General features: G+C 56.8%; 1 protein-coding gene across 2 annotated transcripts in view; it reads right to left on the bottom strand.

Annotated features, from left to right (window-relative positions):
- RGMA (repulsive guidance molecule BMP co-receptor a) overlaps positions 1-12,838 on the bottom strand; it is a 48,590-nt gene that overhangs the window by 15,307 nt on the left and 20,445 nt on the right. Inside the window, exon 2 of one of the 2 annotated variants that reach the window (XM_020872777.2) lies at positions 12,350-12,465. In XM_020872777.2, coding sequence (XP_020728436.1) covers positions 12,350-12,465 — 116 coding nt within the window. Of the gene's footprint in view, positions 1-3,078; positions 3,239-12,349; positions 12,466-12,838 lie in introns of those variants that run through there. The other variant, XM_070478186.1, reaches the window with a different exon arrangement.

The following is a 12,838-nucleotide window of genomic DNA, read 5'->3' as shown; positions in this document are numbered from 1 at the left end:
AGCCAGCTGGGGCCTGAGGAGGTGAACGGGGGGGGGGGGGGGGTGTGCCTGGGACCAGTGGGCACTCCCCAGATCAGAGTTCCTGCCAACAGTCTCGGAGGGGAACACATACAACCCCCGTGGGGTCGCGGGTTAAGAGTCACACGGCGGGGATGGAAGGGCACTGGAAGGAAGCCAGCGCCTCCCACTGCCTCCTCCCCCGGGAACCCAGGGACGGCCTGCAGCCTCCACGCCGCTGCCTCCTGCTCTGGTTAGGGCCCTGGCTGGCCCTGGAACCTGCCCTTCCGCCTTGACTCAGATCAGAGTCTGGGCAGCTCTTCCTGGGTCCACTCACACCCAAAGGCCCAGCCCCACCTGGATCAAGCCAGGACCGTGATGCCTGTGGCCACACATCCCCGATGTTCTGCGTCTCCTTGGGCCTTGCACATCTTCCTGGGTGTCTAAGAGGAAGCCCAGGAGCTCTCATCATAATGGAGATGCTACCGATCAGGGTGGGGGAGAGGCTTCCAAGAGGCCACTGAGAGTAACAAGAGCCGGGGCCAGAGGTGGGGGACCCCGTCCCCCTCTGCCCTCTCTCCAGGAGGTCGTGCAGCTCTTCCCAGCCCGGCTGCCGTCACTTCCTTGGGGGGGGGGGCTCCCAGGGAAGGGCGTTGGGGATGCCAGAACTGGACAGTCTCCACGAGTGGGGAGCCGAGGGGTCCTGACCCCCTTGGAGCCATCCTGCCACCCTGTGTCTACTTTTGTAAATCACAGGCGGAAGCTCTCCCCACCGCCACCCCCCAGGTCAGAGACTTGATGTAATCTGGCCCAGCATCAAAAGGAAAAGCTCTGCACTGGGGCGTCACCTGCCAGAGACATCCCAAAGCGGCTGATTTTTATGTGCCATATCTTAAAAAAAAAAAAAAGCCAAACCACCTGAATTCCAGGCAGTAAACCTTAGCCTTTTCTGATGTGAGTGTTCAAGGAAGGAAGGAAGGCAAGCCTGAGAGTCTGAGACATCTTCCTGTGAGTGGGAGGAGGAGGTGAGCTTTTCTGAGCGAGGCTTCTTGTTGCCTTCTCTGCTCAGGCCTGGCTCCTGCTGCCCTCACTGTGCGGCCGGGCGGCAGCTGAAGTGTGCAGAGCCGGGGCTGAAGGGTGCAGAGCCGGGGCCGCAAAGCTCTCCTGAGCTCCTGTTGCCGTCTCAGATGGCCCCTCTGGGGCGGCTCTCAGGGAGCCCGTGCTGACCCTGGGTACCTCAAGCTCCATCTCAGGCACCCAGGGAAAGGCTAAGACCCTGCACAGACTTCACACTTCTCGGAAGCCTAGGACGCCTGTTTTGTGTTTGACTCAAGCCTCTTGGGACTTAGGACTTTGGGGATCAGCTACTAGGAAACAGATGAGAATCCAGAGGCTGCAAAGACACTGGCCAGCCAGGGTTACCACTAGGAAACCTCTGAATTCCCTCTGGTGCCCCACGATGCTGGACACTTGGCTCAAAAGGTGGGGCGCAGGCTGGGACTGTTATGGGAACCAATGACTGAACGAAACTGCCCACCCTGGCCAGGGAAGAAAGTAGCCACCTGCATGAGTTATCTTAATATCAGGAGGCCCTGGTAAGGAACGAGGAACTAAGAAGCTACCAGCAACCACAAGAATTCGGGAAAGGTCAAAAGGAGACAGGAGACACCAGTCCGTATGTCCTATCAGCCTCCCAGAATCCTTGTTGAAATCCATCCTTCTCGACGCATGTACCACCAGGAAGGACTCTGAGTCAGAATGAGGGGCCAGAGACAACCCAGAAACTAACCCCATCCTGGGAAGACCTGGGACTGCCAGCCGTGTGCCAGAGTAGTTCTGGGTTCCCTCACCCTCCTGCTCTCCACCTTTCCCAATAAAGTCTCTTGCTTTATCAGCACGTATGTCTCCTTGCACAATTCATTTGTAAGAGTTAGACAAGAACCCACGCTCAGCCCTGGAGGAGGGCCCCCTTGCCACAGCAGGACTTGGGGACCCCGGCGATTCATTCGCTCCTGACTTATGCAGTGAGGCCCAGGGCTTCTGTTTCTCCATGCAACAGGCTTCATTGAGATCACTGTAACTATGGATCGCTTGGTGGGCAAACTCCAGGTCGGCCTCCCAACGTGTAGCATGGAATTTAAAAACCCGGGGCCTGAGAGCAGACACAGGTCAACGGTTTGCACCTCCAGCCAGCCCCCGGGGCAGGAAAGCCCCCTGACCAGCGGCAGCCCGGCCTCCACTGCCGCGGAGCTCTGCTGGGCCGGGTCGGCCCCTCCTGCTCCTGACAGCTCCAGCTGTGGACCCCACGTCTGGCGGCTCACGGGAGATGGGTGGGGGCTCTGATCCTTCTCTAGAGCCACAGGGAAAAGGCTCAACAGTAACCCTGCAGATACCAGAGACGGCCCTTCGGCTCTCCTGGGTCACCTTCTTTGGGCCTCACGGAACTGTGTCAACCATCCACGCCCGAGCCGGGGTGCCAAAGCACCTGTACCCCCTCCCCTGGCACCCCATCTCTGTAACCTTTCACTTTGTGGGGAGGTGGGTTCCAGCCTGGTGGCTTGGTGGTAAAAAAAAAAAATTTGCCTGCAATGCAGGAGCCGTGGGTTTGGCCCCTGGGTTGAGAAGATTCTCTGGAGGAGGGCACGGCAACCCACTCCAGTATTCCTGCGCGGAGAATCCCCATGGACAGAGGAGCCTGGAGGGGTACAGCCCATGGGGTCGCAAAGTCAACACGACTGAAGCAACTGAGCGTGCACCCGTGGGCTCCAGTCTGCCTTCCTCGAGGTCTGAGACACAGCAGCAAGAGAATCACAGCCCCACGGCTTGCCTGACTTAATTCTTTTCCTTTAAATAGCAACCCAGAGCCTCTTGGAACAGAAAGGCGGGGGGCGGGGGCGGGGGGCCGGGATCCGGGAGCAGCAGCTGTACTGACCCAGGCAGGATGGAGATATTTCTGCACTGCCGCGGCATTAGCGGCTTTCGGAGACCTCCTTTGAACTGCTAATCAAGCCCAATCTTTCAGAATAATAGCCTGATTATTACCGCCTTGTTTGCATAACAAAGAAGCCCAATAAAACTCACTTCGCCGAGTGCCGAGGGGTGCGAAGGCCCGGCCCCAAGAAAGGAGTCTTAGGAATGCGGAGCCGCTCCTGCGCCTGAACCCGGGAATAAAGACAATGCAATTTGCCACCGAGAAAAGCCCAACAGACCAATAAATTACCCTCATGCAAAGGGATTAGATCAGGTTTCAGCGGCGGTGTAGGAGGGGTGGGGTAAGCCAGGAAAGAGAAAACCTGCCTCTTCTTAAAGGAGTAAGGCTTGTTGGAAGGCAAGCCACCCATCGCGTTGGTTCTGCCCAGCTCTGTGGTCTGCAGGGCAACTGCCTGGATTCGTATACTAGCTGAAGGTTCTGGACTCAGTCCACTGTGTGCAGGCAAGGTGCTTCCTGCCATTCCTGGAACAAGCTCAGGTGAAGTCGGCTACAAAAACCACCGGGGTGCTGGGGAGAAGGTTCACGTCACACAGATTGAAGGAAGGAGGCACAGATAATACCGGGGCACAGCTGTTCCACGGGGTCTGGAAGGGCCGTGGGATTCTCCAGGTGATGTGGGGCAGAAGTCCAAGGGGCTCCAAAACAGCTGGGATGGGCCTGAAGGCGAAATGCCGGATGGCGAGAGTGTGCTGGGAGTTTGGAGCCAGACACGGAAGCCCTGAGTGAAAGCCGGGGATGAAGCGAATGTGGTTCAGCTTCAAACTGCTTTGCTCTGCTCCGGGTGGGGCTGGGATGGTGCAAACCCTGTGTCCCCCATTCACCCAGCTCCCTGTTGCCTGATTCCACCACAAGGCGGCACTAGACGAGGCCCAGCCAGGTTGACCTGGCCATCACAACCCAGTCCTGCCCCTTCTTCCCCTCCAGCTGCTGCTGTTCCAAGTACCCAGATCAGCCAGGCAGCAGCCGCCCTCCCCGGAGCCCTGCGCACCCAAGGTCCTCTTCCCTTCGTCCCCTCAGTCCCAGGAGTGGAAGTCGCCTCCTGCAACGCTGTGTCTGCCTCCGTGGTCCCTCGTGGCCTTGCCCGCCCTCCCCTGCCCATCTAGACACAGTCCACTGTAATAGCTTGCCTCTGTGGCAACACCCTGTGTGGTTTCTGTTTCCCTGACTGGACCCTGATAAGCCAGCCCAAGGATTCCAGGTCAGATCCCGCTGAAAGCGGGAAGCCCACCAAGTAAGTCTCAGTACCACTTGGCATGATGAGAAGGCTATTTTCGGAAGTGGCGTAACATAAGAGAGGATGGCTTTAATTAGCGTAGAAGCAGGCAGAGCAGAGGGAGAACAGCTTCAAGGAGAACTCAGTGGAAGGGGTTGACAGCCCCCCAACCCCCACGCCCCCCTACCTTGGGGCAGCACTGATGCTGAGGCTTGTCTCTTAGCAACAAGTTGGGATGCGGATCCCAGAGGAGGTGGGAAGCCTGCTCCCATTCTCTGGGCATGCAGGGAGTACCACACCGTGGCACCAGGCAGGCACAGCGGGCCACTCCCCAGCCTCTCCCGTCCCCTGGCACCGCAGCTGGGAGGGGACAGGGGACGGATATAGCGCCAGAATTTGGCAGGCTCTGGCTGGGCAGTGTTCTGGAGTCTCCTAGCTTGAGAGATGCCTGGGGCCGCCAGGTTTGTTGCTCCATCGCCCTGGCGTAAACACGCAGGTGTCTGGCGTCAGATACCGAAGAGGCACACCCAGGTAAGGGACTGGGCTTTTCACCAGGTGCAGAGGACCCTGCCTTACTTAACCCGCAAGCAGCCGGAATGATCCCCTTCCCTCAAAGGCATTCCTCCCAGCTCAGCCAGAGAACGGTCCAAGGAACCACCCTCGCCTGTGACTCCAGTGGTCTCTTGCCCCCGTGAGAGCACCGGGAGACATCTCAGGGGCTTCCTCTGGGGACCGGCTGACCTGAGAAAGATGAAGGCGGGGGGAGGCCTCTCAGAGAATCTGTACCAGCTGAGGGAAGGCAGGGGGGGGACGTGTGCTCTTGTGCTAAGTTGCTTCAGTCGTGTCTGACTCTGCGACCCCAGGGACTGCAGCCCGCCAGGCTCCTGTCTCTGGGATTTTTCAGGCAAGAATACTGGAGTGGGTTGCCATTTCCTCCTCCAGGGTGGGGGTCTTCCCGGCTCCTGTGTCTGCTGCATTGCAGGTGAATTCTTTACTGGCTGTGCCCTAGGGGAGCTGGGGGTTAATTCACTGCTAAGTGTGGGCAGAGGTGGCTGAATGCCACTCGCCGAGCAGAGCAGGCGGCACTGCCCCCTCGTCACACCCAGCCAGGCTTCTCTGTCCCAGCTTCCACACACGCCAAGTCGCTGCAGGAAACCACACTGAGTGCCAAGGAAAAGGGCACACCTCAGCTTTCCCAACTGGACACCCTCCCCGCTGGCTCCCCTTGGAGCCACACGCAGCCGGATCTGCAGCCAAGAGGGCGTTAAAAAGCACATGCGCTCACTGTCAGGCCCAAGGCCACGGCGGGCCTGTCAGCAGGCCTCCTCTGGGTCAGAAGGGCCCACAGCAGGCAGGAGCCGGGCACGGGATCCCATGCCAAGACCACCCTGCAAGGAGGGCAGAGAGCTGAGCAAGCCTGGGTTCCACAGGGAGGACGGTTTGGGGGCAAAAGCATCACTTTTCAGGCATAAACGAAGCTTGCAGGTGGGCAGTTTGGGCTTCCTGCTTTGAGGCACACTCCCTTTTCCTGAGTCTAGGTAGCTGCTGCCGCGCTCAGTCGTGTCTGACTCTTTGTGACCCCATGGACTGTAGCCCCCCAGTCTCCCCTGTCCATGGGCTTCTCCAGGCAAGAATACTGGAGTGGGTTGCCATGCCCTCCTCCAGGGGATCTTCCCGACCCAGGGATTGAACCTGCGTCTCTTGAGCAAGTCTAAGGTTGGCTGGCTTCAGAAATGACAATTTTCCATTCTGGCCCTGCCTCCAGGAGCCTGCGCTCCTCCGCTCAGCTGTCCCAGGTCAAAATCCATTGGAAGTGGCTTTGCTCCCCCACCTCCCTCCACAGGCAGACCCTTCTTCCACCTTCTCGTGCACTGGGAGGGCATGGGCCTGGCTGGTGCACACATGTGTGTGAGCCTGTGTTCCTGGAACATTCCTTAGCACGGGGAGCAATAATGGCTTCTTTCTGCGGGGACCTGGGCGCAGAGGGATCACTTTAATAGGCGTTTCGGTATTCCGACTGCCTGGGCGAAATGGTGCATGAAATGAATAAATAAGCAAAAACCCCAAAGACATAAATCTGACTTGGGAAAATCTGCACCACGACAGCTCTGCCAAAGTTGTTTTCCCGACCTATGGCAGGGTGGCATCTGCTTTGAAACGCTAAGGTGGGGACGGACAGGGAGCAGAGAGGGCCTCTGGGAAGGGGCAACAATGTGAGCGCCGTGGGAAATTGTGGTCACTCTTCATTCTACTATCCAATCACATCTCCAAAGTTTCTTCTTTTTTCCCCCTCATCTAAAGCCTTGTATGCTACATAGCTCAGAGTCTGAAATGCCACAGAGCACGTTTAATGAGTGTGTTTATCCAAAATCTGGCGTGTGGAAAAGGACAGGGGTCTGAGTTCTCCTCTCGGCTCTGCCGCTGACTATGCTGCGTGATGTTAGGAACCTCTCTGACCCTCCATCTCCTCATCCATACAGTGGGAGTAACGATGCTCAGGGGGGCGGGGTGACTATCTCATGAGGTGACATATTTCAAACGTTCGGCAGAATACCTCGGATGCTCTGGCCACAGAATAAATGGGAGAGCCTTAAAAACTGTTGTTTGGGGATTTCCCCAGTGGTCCGGTGGTTAAGAATCCGCCTTGCCATGCAGAGGACGCAGGTTCGATCCCTGGTCAGGGAACTAAGATCCCACATGCCTTGGGGCAACTAAGCCTATTTGCCACAACTGCTGGGCCCAAGGGCCACAACTAAGGCTGATGCAGCCAAATAAATATATACATGTATATATTTTAAATGTTGTTTTCTGTAAGGACCTGCTGTACAGCACATGGAACTCTGCTCAGTTCTATGTGGTAGCCTGGATGGGAGGTGGGTCTTGGGGGAGAATGGATATCTGTGTATGTATGGCTGAGTCCCTTTGCCATTCACTTGAAACTATCACAACATTGTTAATAGGCTCTACTCCAATCCAAACTAATAAATTAAAAAAAAACTGTTTTCCTTCAAATGATCATATTGTGGGGAATACGACAGTATCATATCTTGAAGGCTGTTCATGAATGTTAACTAGTGATGGCAGCCTGTGGGAGGTTGGCATTTCGGTTATTTTCATTTTCTTATCTAACCTTTTAGATCTTTAGGTTTAAAAATGAGTACCATCTTTATAAACAGAAAAACATCTTTTGGGAAGAATGATTGGGATATCTGGACAACCCCCCTCCCCAAACCTGCAATCTTGGTCCGTGGAGCAAAAAAAAAAACAGAAACACAAAGAAACGCAGCGGTCCTGTAATTCCCGGGATTGTGCCAGGTGTGTTGGGGTGTGTGTCAAAGAAAATCGCACGGAGAAATAGAAGTGGGGCTCCTGCCCTTACAAACAGACCCAGTGATTTAGAAGAAGATTAAAAACCCAAGACTCGGGAAGCAGTGAGGACATGAGGAAGCACAGGTGTTAGCAGCCAAGGTGGCCGGTCCTCGGAGGGATGGCGCTGGGCCCCAACAGATGCACTGACCTTGGGCTTTGCCAGTGGGCGTTCCCTTTCCAAACCAGGCATGGCATGGGCAAGGCCTGGGGGCCGCCCACCCATAAGGCAGGTGGGTGGTGGCAGGTACGGAGACCAGCAGGGACCTGGAGCCCAGGGGCATGCCAGAGGCCACGGGAATGAGGCTGGAGAGGAGTGTAGAACCCCGTGTCAGCAGGCTCTCCCTTCTGGGTGCTCCAAGGAGGGTCACGCAGAGCCCTGAGTTCCTGAGCAAATTGGAAAGTGGGGTGGGGGCGGGGATCGCTCCAGAGGCAGGTCCTAGGGCGGCTCGGCTGCTCGTGGCAGGTGACACTGGGGACAGGTAGGACAGGGCGCAGGAAGTAGGCCCAGCCCCAGGTAAACGGACAGAAGGGAGAGGCCCCTTTACACCCAGGACTGAAAGGTCTGCGGCCACAGGATTAACAGACACAGGCCAAGCCCTGGTCCCAGGACACAGCGTCCAGGGAGACCTACCATCCTGTGGTACCCAGGACTGAGGGGGCTTCTAAAAAGATGGGACTCCCAACTTTAGAAAGTCCAGGCTCCACTGGAATGAGTTAGTCACCCTAAAGAAACAGGGCCTTCAATTTTAGGCATGTTGAATGCAGCCAGGCATTAAAACAGTATGACACGCCAACCCCTCAACCAAACATAAAATCTGGATCCTCTAACCAGTTCTGACGGCCTTGCACATTGTACCCAAGAAGGACATTTTAGCAGGAACCGTATGACCTCCAACACATTAAGTGGTCCCCATGCTGTTCCCTCCCCTTCACAGAGACCTGGACCCAACTGCTCCATCTCACGGAGCATCCTTATCTGAGCCCATTGATCGTCTCCGCCCAGTTCTCCTCTGGCCCTGGGATGACTGCTAGCAATTCCTCCGAGCTTGCAGCAGTTTCCGTTCTTAAACCTGATGATCAGAGATCCTCTCCTTATGACCCAGCTCATCCTCAGGGCCAAAGGGGCCAACCATCTGCAGGACTTTACATCCCACCCTCCCTGGGAGTCAGGCCTCTGCCCTGCAGATCCCCTGGCATGTCACACACCAGCCTGCAGGCTGACGCTACTGTCCATCTGGCTCTGGCAATGGGACTCATTTCAGTCTCTCCCTCTGGGACACAGTCCTACTGGGAGGACAATGATGTGATAAGCGGGTTGACTTGCACATTTTTGAATGGCAGCTCTCAGATAAATGTTCTCAACTCTAGAATGGCATGGATGTCCTTGGATACTGCACAGGGCCTGGGTCTCTGCAAGCCTTAGTTCCCCCATGAGGATTCATTTCTAAAACAACTGCAGTTTAAAAGGAAAAGGAAAGACAGGAGGAAACATGAAAGGCCCAGGGCAATAATTTTTAGAACATCGATCCTCACAGTTGAGTACAGACTGCATGTTCCACTCCCAGAGCATCAGCTTCAGTCAGTTCCTAACACATCCCCGGGGAGGCTGGTGCTGCTGGTCCAAGGACCACACTTTGAGAACCACCGGAGCTGGAGGGCAGCATCCATATGTAGCCAACGGGAAGCGTGCCAACATGTCTACAGCATATGACTTTGATGAGTTCCTCTTGGAAATCTGTTTTATTAAGTCAAGGTGGTTTCAAAGTTTTAAAAACTTATCTATTAATTGTCTTTTGAAGTGGATGTTATTAGTGGCAGACTCTCCTAAGAAGCCTTTCTTGGCCTCCCGCCACACATCCCCCTCCCAACTAGATGTGGCCACCCTGTCCCTTGGCTGAAAGTGCAGCATCATGCCCACAGACACCCTGACGACCCGAGAGACATGGAAGGGCCCTGGTCCTTCCACCAGGCCTCGGAGGTGGACGCCAGCCTTGCTCAGATGAGGGCCTCCTATGCGGTCCCTGTGTCAGGACCGCAGGAGATGTGCCGTGCATGCTGAGAACATGTCAGCACTCTCAAAAGACACAAGCCCTCTCAGTCTAGCAAGAGGTTAAGGCATCTTTCTCCACATAACTATGTCCAATTTAATTTGCACTCCTATGGGTTTACTCCTGGACGCCATTCAAGTCGACTAGCACGGAACAAGCCTATGCTTTCATGCGGCCGTTCCAGCGGATTCCACCTGTCTTTGGAGGGAGAGGCTGGCACACAGGGCCCCCGACTGTCTCCAGAGCTTTCTTTTTTCTCAAACGCCCACCCCACTCCCCACCAGACCCGCAGGTTCTCTGACTTTATCCCCAAGCAGCCCCTCCGCCGACAGGTCAGGAATTCGATAGTCCATCTCTTTGTGGTGGAAGTGATCCATTTCACCTCTTAAGAGCCTCTCTTCTTGACCCAGGATTCCGGAGCCCACACGTTCTCAGAGCCCCCCAGTGTATCCCGTGCGGGCATACTGGAAGCTCAGTTTTCAGCAAGGTGGGCAATTTTGACTAAATGCGCCTGTCAAGGCCTCAAATTAGAAGAAACATTAGCCAGTTGGCATGACAGTGCAACAGCTATCTGCTCTATCTGCCAGGGTTTAGTTACCAGCCTTGAAGCCAAAAAGAAATGGGCTTCTTGGAAACAAGTGATGGAATTCGGGCTGTGAATTATATAACCCACCAGCTCTCCTCAGACTATGGGGGAGACGTTTAAAGTTTTCTAAGATGGAGAAATGAAAACAGCAAATCCCCCCACCACCCTGGCAGCTCCCTCCTACCTCTGAGTACCTCCTGCCAGCCTTTCCTTTCCTCTCCCTCCAGCCCAAGATGCTAACAAGTGCTGCTGCTTTAAGAGCGGGAAGGTGTTGTTTTAAGGGCCTCTAAGCCCCCCTTCTCAATTTCAGCTCCAAGCTGAGATCACATCCCCCATGGCAGCCAAGGGACAAAAGCCATTTATCAGCCTATCTGATAAAACCTCCAATGGGCTGGATCTTTATCTGAACCAAATCGAGATGCACACACGCTGCAAACTCCTGCTCCTCCAAAAGGAGGGATTTCTTTTCTTTTTGAAAGAAGAGGGTTGCTTCAAATTTTATTTTCCTAGTTCTTGGGAGGGAAGCAAATCAGCCAGACCCTTCTATGGGGGGAGGCAGCGGGGTGGAAGGCTGGAAGCTGCCTTTAAAAAAAAAAAAGAAAGAAAGAGGAGGGCTCCCGGCTGCTTGACCTGGTGTGGAGGTTGTAATATTCCAGGGCGAGGGTGCACCGGGTGGGTCCAAGGGCTCCTTGAGGCACTGACACCCTCCATCCAGTCTTTGGCCGGGCCTCCCCAATGGAATCCTGGGCTACGAGCAGGTTGCGGCTCACCCGGGACGCCCTTGGGGCGCGCGGGGCCGGGTGGGTCCCGGGGAGGGGGGTTCCCCGCCCCGAAGCAGGGCTGGGGCAGGAAGGTAAACGGATCCTTTCTCCCTTACCGCTGCGGCACGGTCCTCCCACCGGGAGCCCCAACTTAACAGCCAGGCCGGGTCCGGACTGCCCAGTTCTGCCAGTTCCTGAAACCCAGTTGGCTGAGGAGCAAAACAAAACAACCCAATCCCCGGTCTAACTCAAGTCCTTTCTTGCAAAGCTCGGGAGAGCGCGGGGGCTGCGGATTCGTTCCGGCTGCGGAGCGAAGCAAGCTCTCAGTTTTGCAAAAAGACACCTCGGAACCCCGCAGCACAATGGAAGCGGCCGGGAAATCCCGCCTTGCGTCGGGGACCATTTGGTCCGTGACGTTGCGTTTATTTGTATTTTTTTTAGCAAGGGGAAAATGGATATAAAGGGTTTAACTGGCGTTTCCAGGCTGTGAGTAGCATATGGCAAAAATGGAATAAAAACTTTAATGAAACATTATAAAGAAAACAGACCCGGGATTTATGTTTCGTGCCTTCCCCCTCCCCCCGAAAGGAAAAAAAAAAAAAAAGTAAAGAAACTGGAGCGTTTGGGAAGGAACAAATGCTTCTCTGTGGAGTTGGTCTCCCTTCCCCCAACAAAAACAAGAGGTCCCGGCTCGGAGGAATTTGAAAGCAGCGATCTGCCAAAAACATTGTGAAAAACTATGGGGGATTCATTGGAAACAGATGGGCTTTTTCAGCTTTAATTCTGAAATTCTCTCCCTTTCTGACACAATAAAAATAAACAGGGGGCGACGCGGGATGTTATCACACAGGAACAAGGGGCCGGCGGTGCCCAGGCCGTGGGCTTCCCCGCGTGGGCAAGCCCGTGGGGGCGGGACGCGGTCCCGCGGGAGGGGGCGGTCCGGGGCTCGGCCGGGACCTCAGGGGCGCCCCGGCTCCACCCCTGGGCACCGGACAGGTCTGCAAACTGCGGGACGAGAAGCTAGAGAAAGTGCCCCCCGGATCCGAGTCCGTGCCGCCCTTTCTGCCCCTTCTCCGGGGCCCCTAAGTGGAGCGCCCCGGGTACCCCCTTTTCTGGGAAGTTGGGGGACGTCCCCGGCGCCTGCGACCTCCCCGCCTGGCTCCTTCTCATTTCGGCCCGAGAGGGTCCCCCCCCACCCCCAGGTCCCCACGCGCATCATCGCGCCTTCGGCTGGACGCGGGAGAAACAAAGACGCGTGGAAACGCGAGGCGGGGGCCCGAGGGCGCCCGGAGAGCCTGAGCTCCGACTCGCCCGCAGACCTGTGGCCCGGCGCCGCGAGTAGACCCGGGGAGCGGCCGTCCCCGGGCTGGGGCAGTGCCTTACCTGCGGGGAAGCTGCAGAGGAGGAAGGCGAGGGTCGGCCAGAATCCCAGGGCTGGACGTCCTGCCCCTCTCCCCATACCCATCCATCCAGCTCGGCCTGTTACCACTAGCCTCTCCCTGGAAGAAGAGTTCAGGAGAAAAAGAAGAAGCAGATAAATCACGCTGCCGAGAAAGGGCGGCCTCGCTCCGCCGGCGGGAGCTGCGAGCCGGGAGGCTCGGTCCACCTCGGCCGCGGGCGCCCGGCGCGCCCCCCCGCCCCGCGCGCCCCTCCCTCGCCGGCCATCGCCCGGCTCCCCGCCAATGTCGGCGCGGCCCCGCGGCCCCCGCCGCCGCGCGGCCCGCCCCCTCGAGCTCGGGTTTCAGCGCGGCCGGCGGGGGGCGGGCGGAGAGGAGCTGGGCGGGGACTGCGCCGCGGCGCTGGCCTCGGGGACCCGGGGGAGCCGGGGACTGTGGGCGCGCCGCGGCGCCCCGAACCCCGTGGCTGTACACC

Source organism: Odocoileus virginianus, chromosome 16, assembly GCF_023699985.2.
Source record: "Odocoileus virginianus isolate 20LAN1187 ecotype Illinois chromosome 16, Ovbor_1.2, whole genome shotgun sequence".
Taxonomy (NCBI): domain Eukaryota; kingdom Metazoa; phylum Chordata; class Mammalia; order Artiodactyla; family Cervidae; genus Odocoileus; species Odocoileus virginianus.
This window is presented reverse-complemented; position numbering and strand designations above follow the sequence as displayed.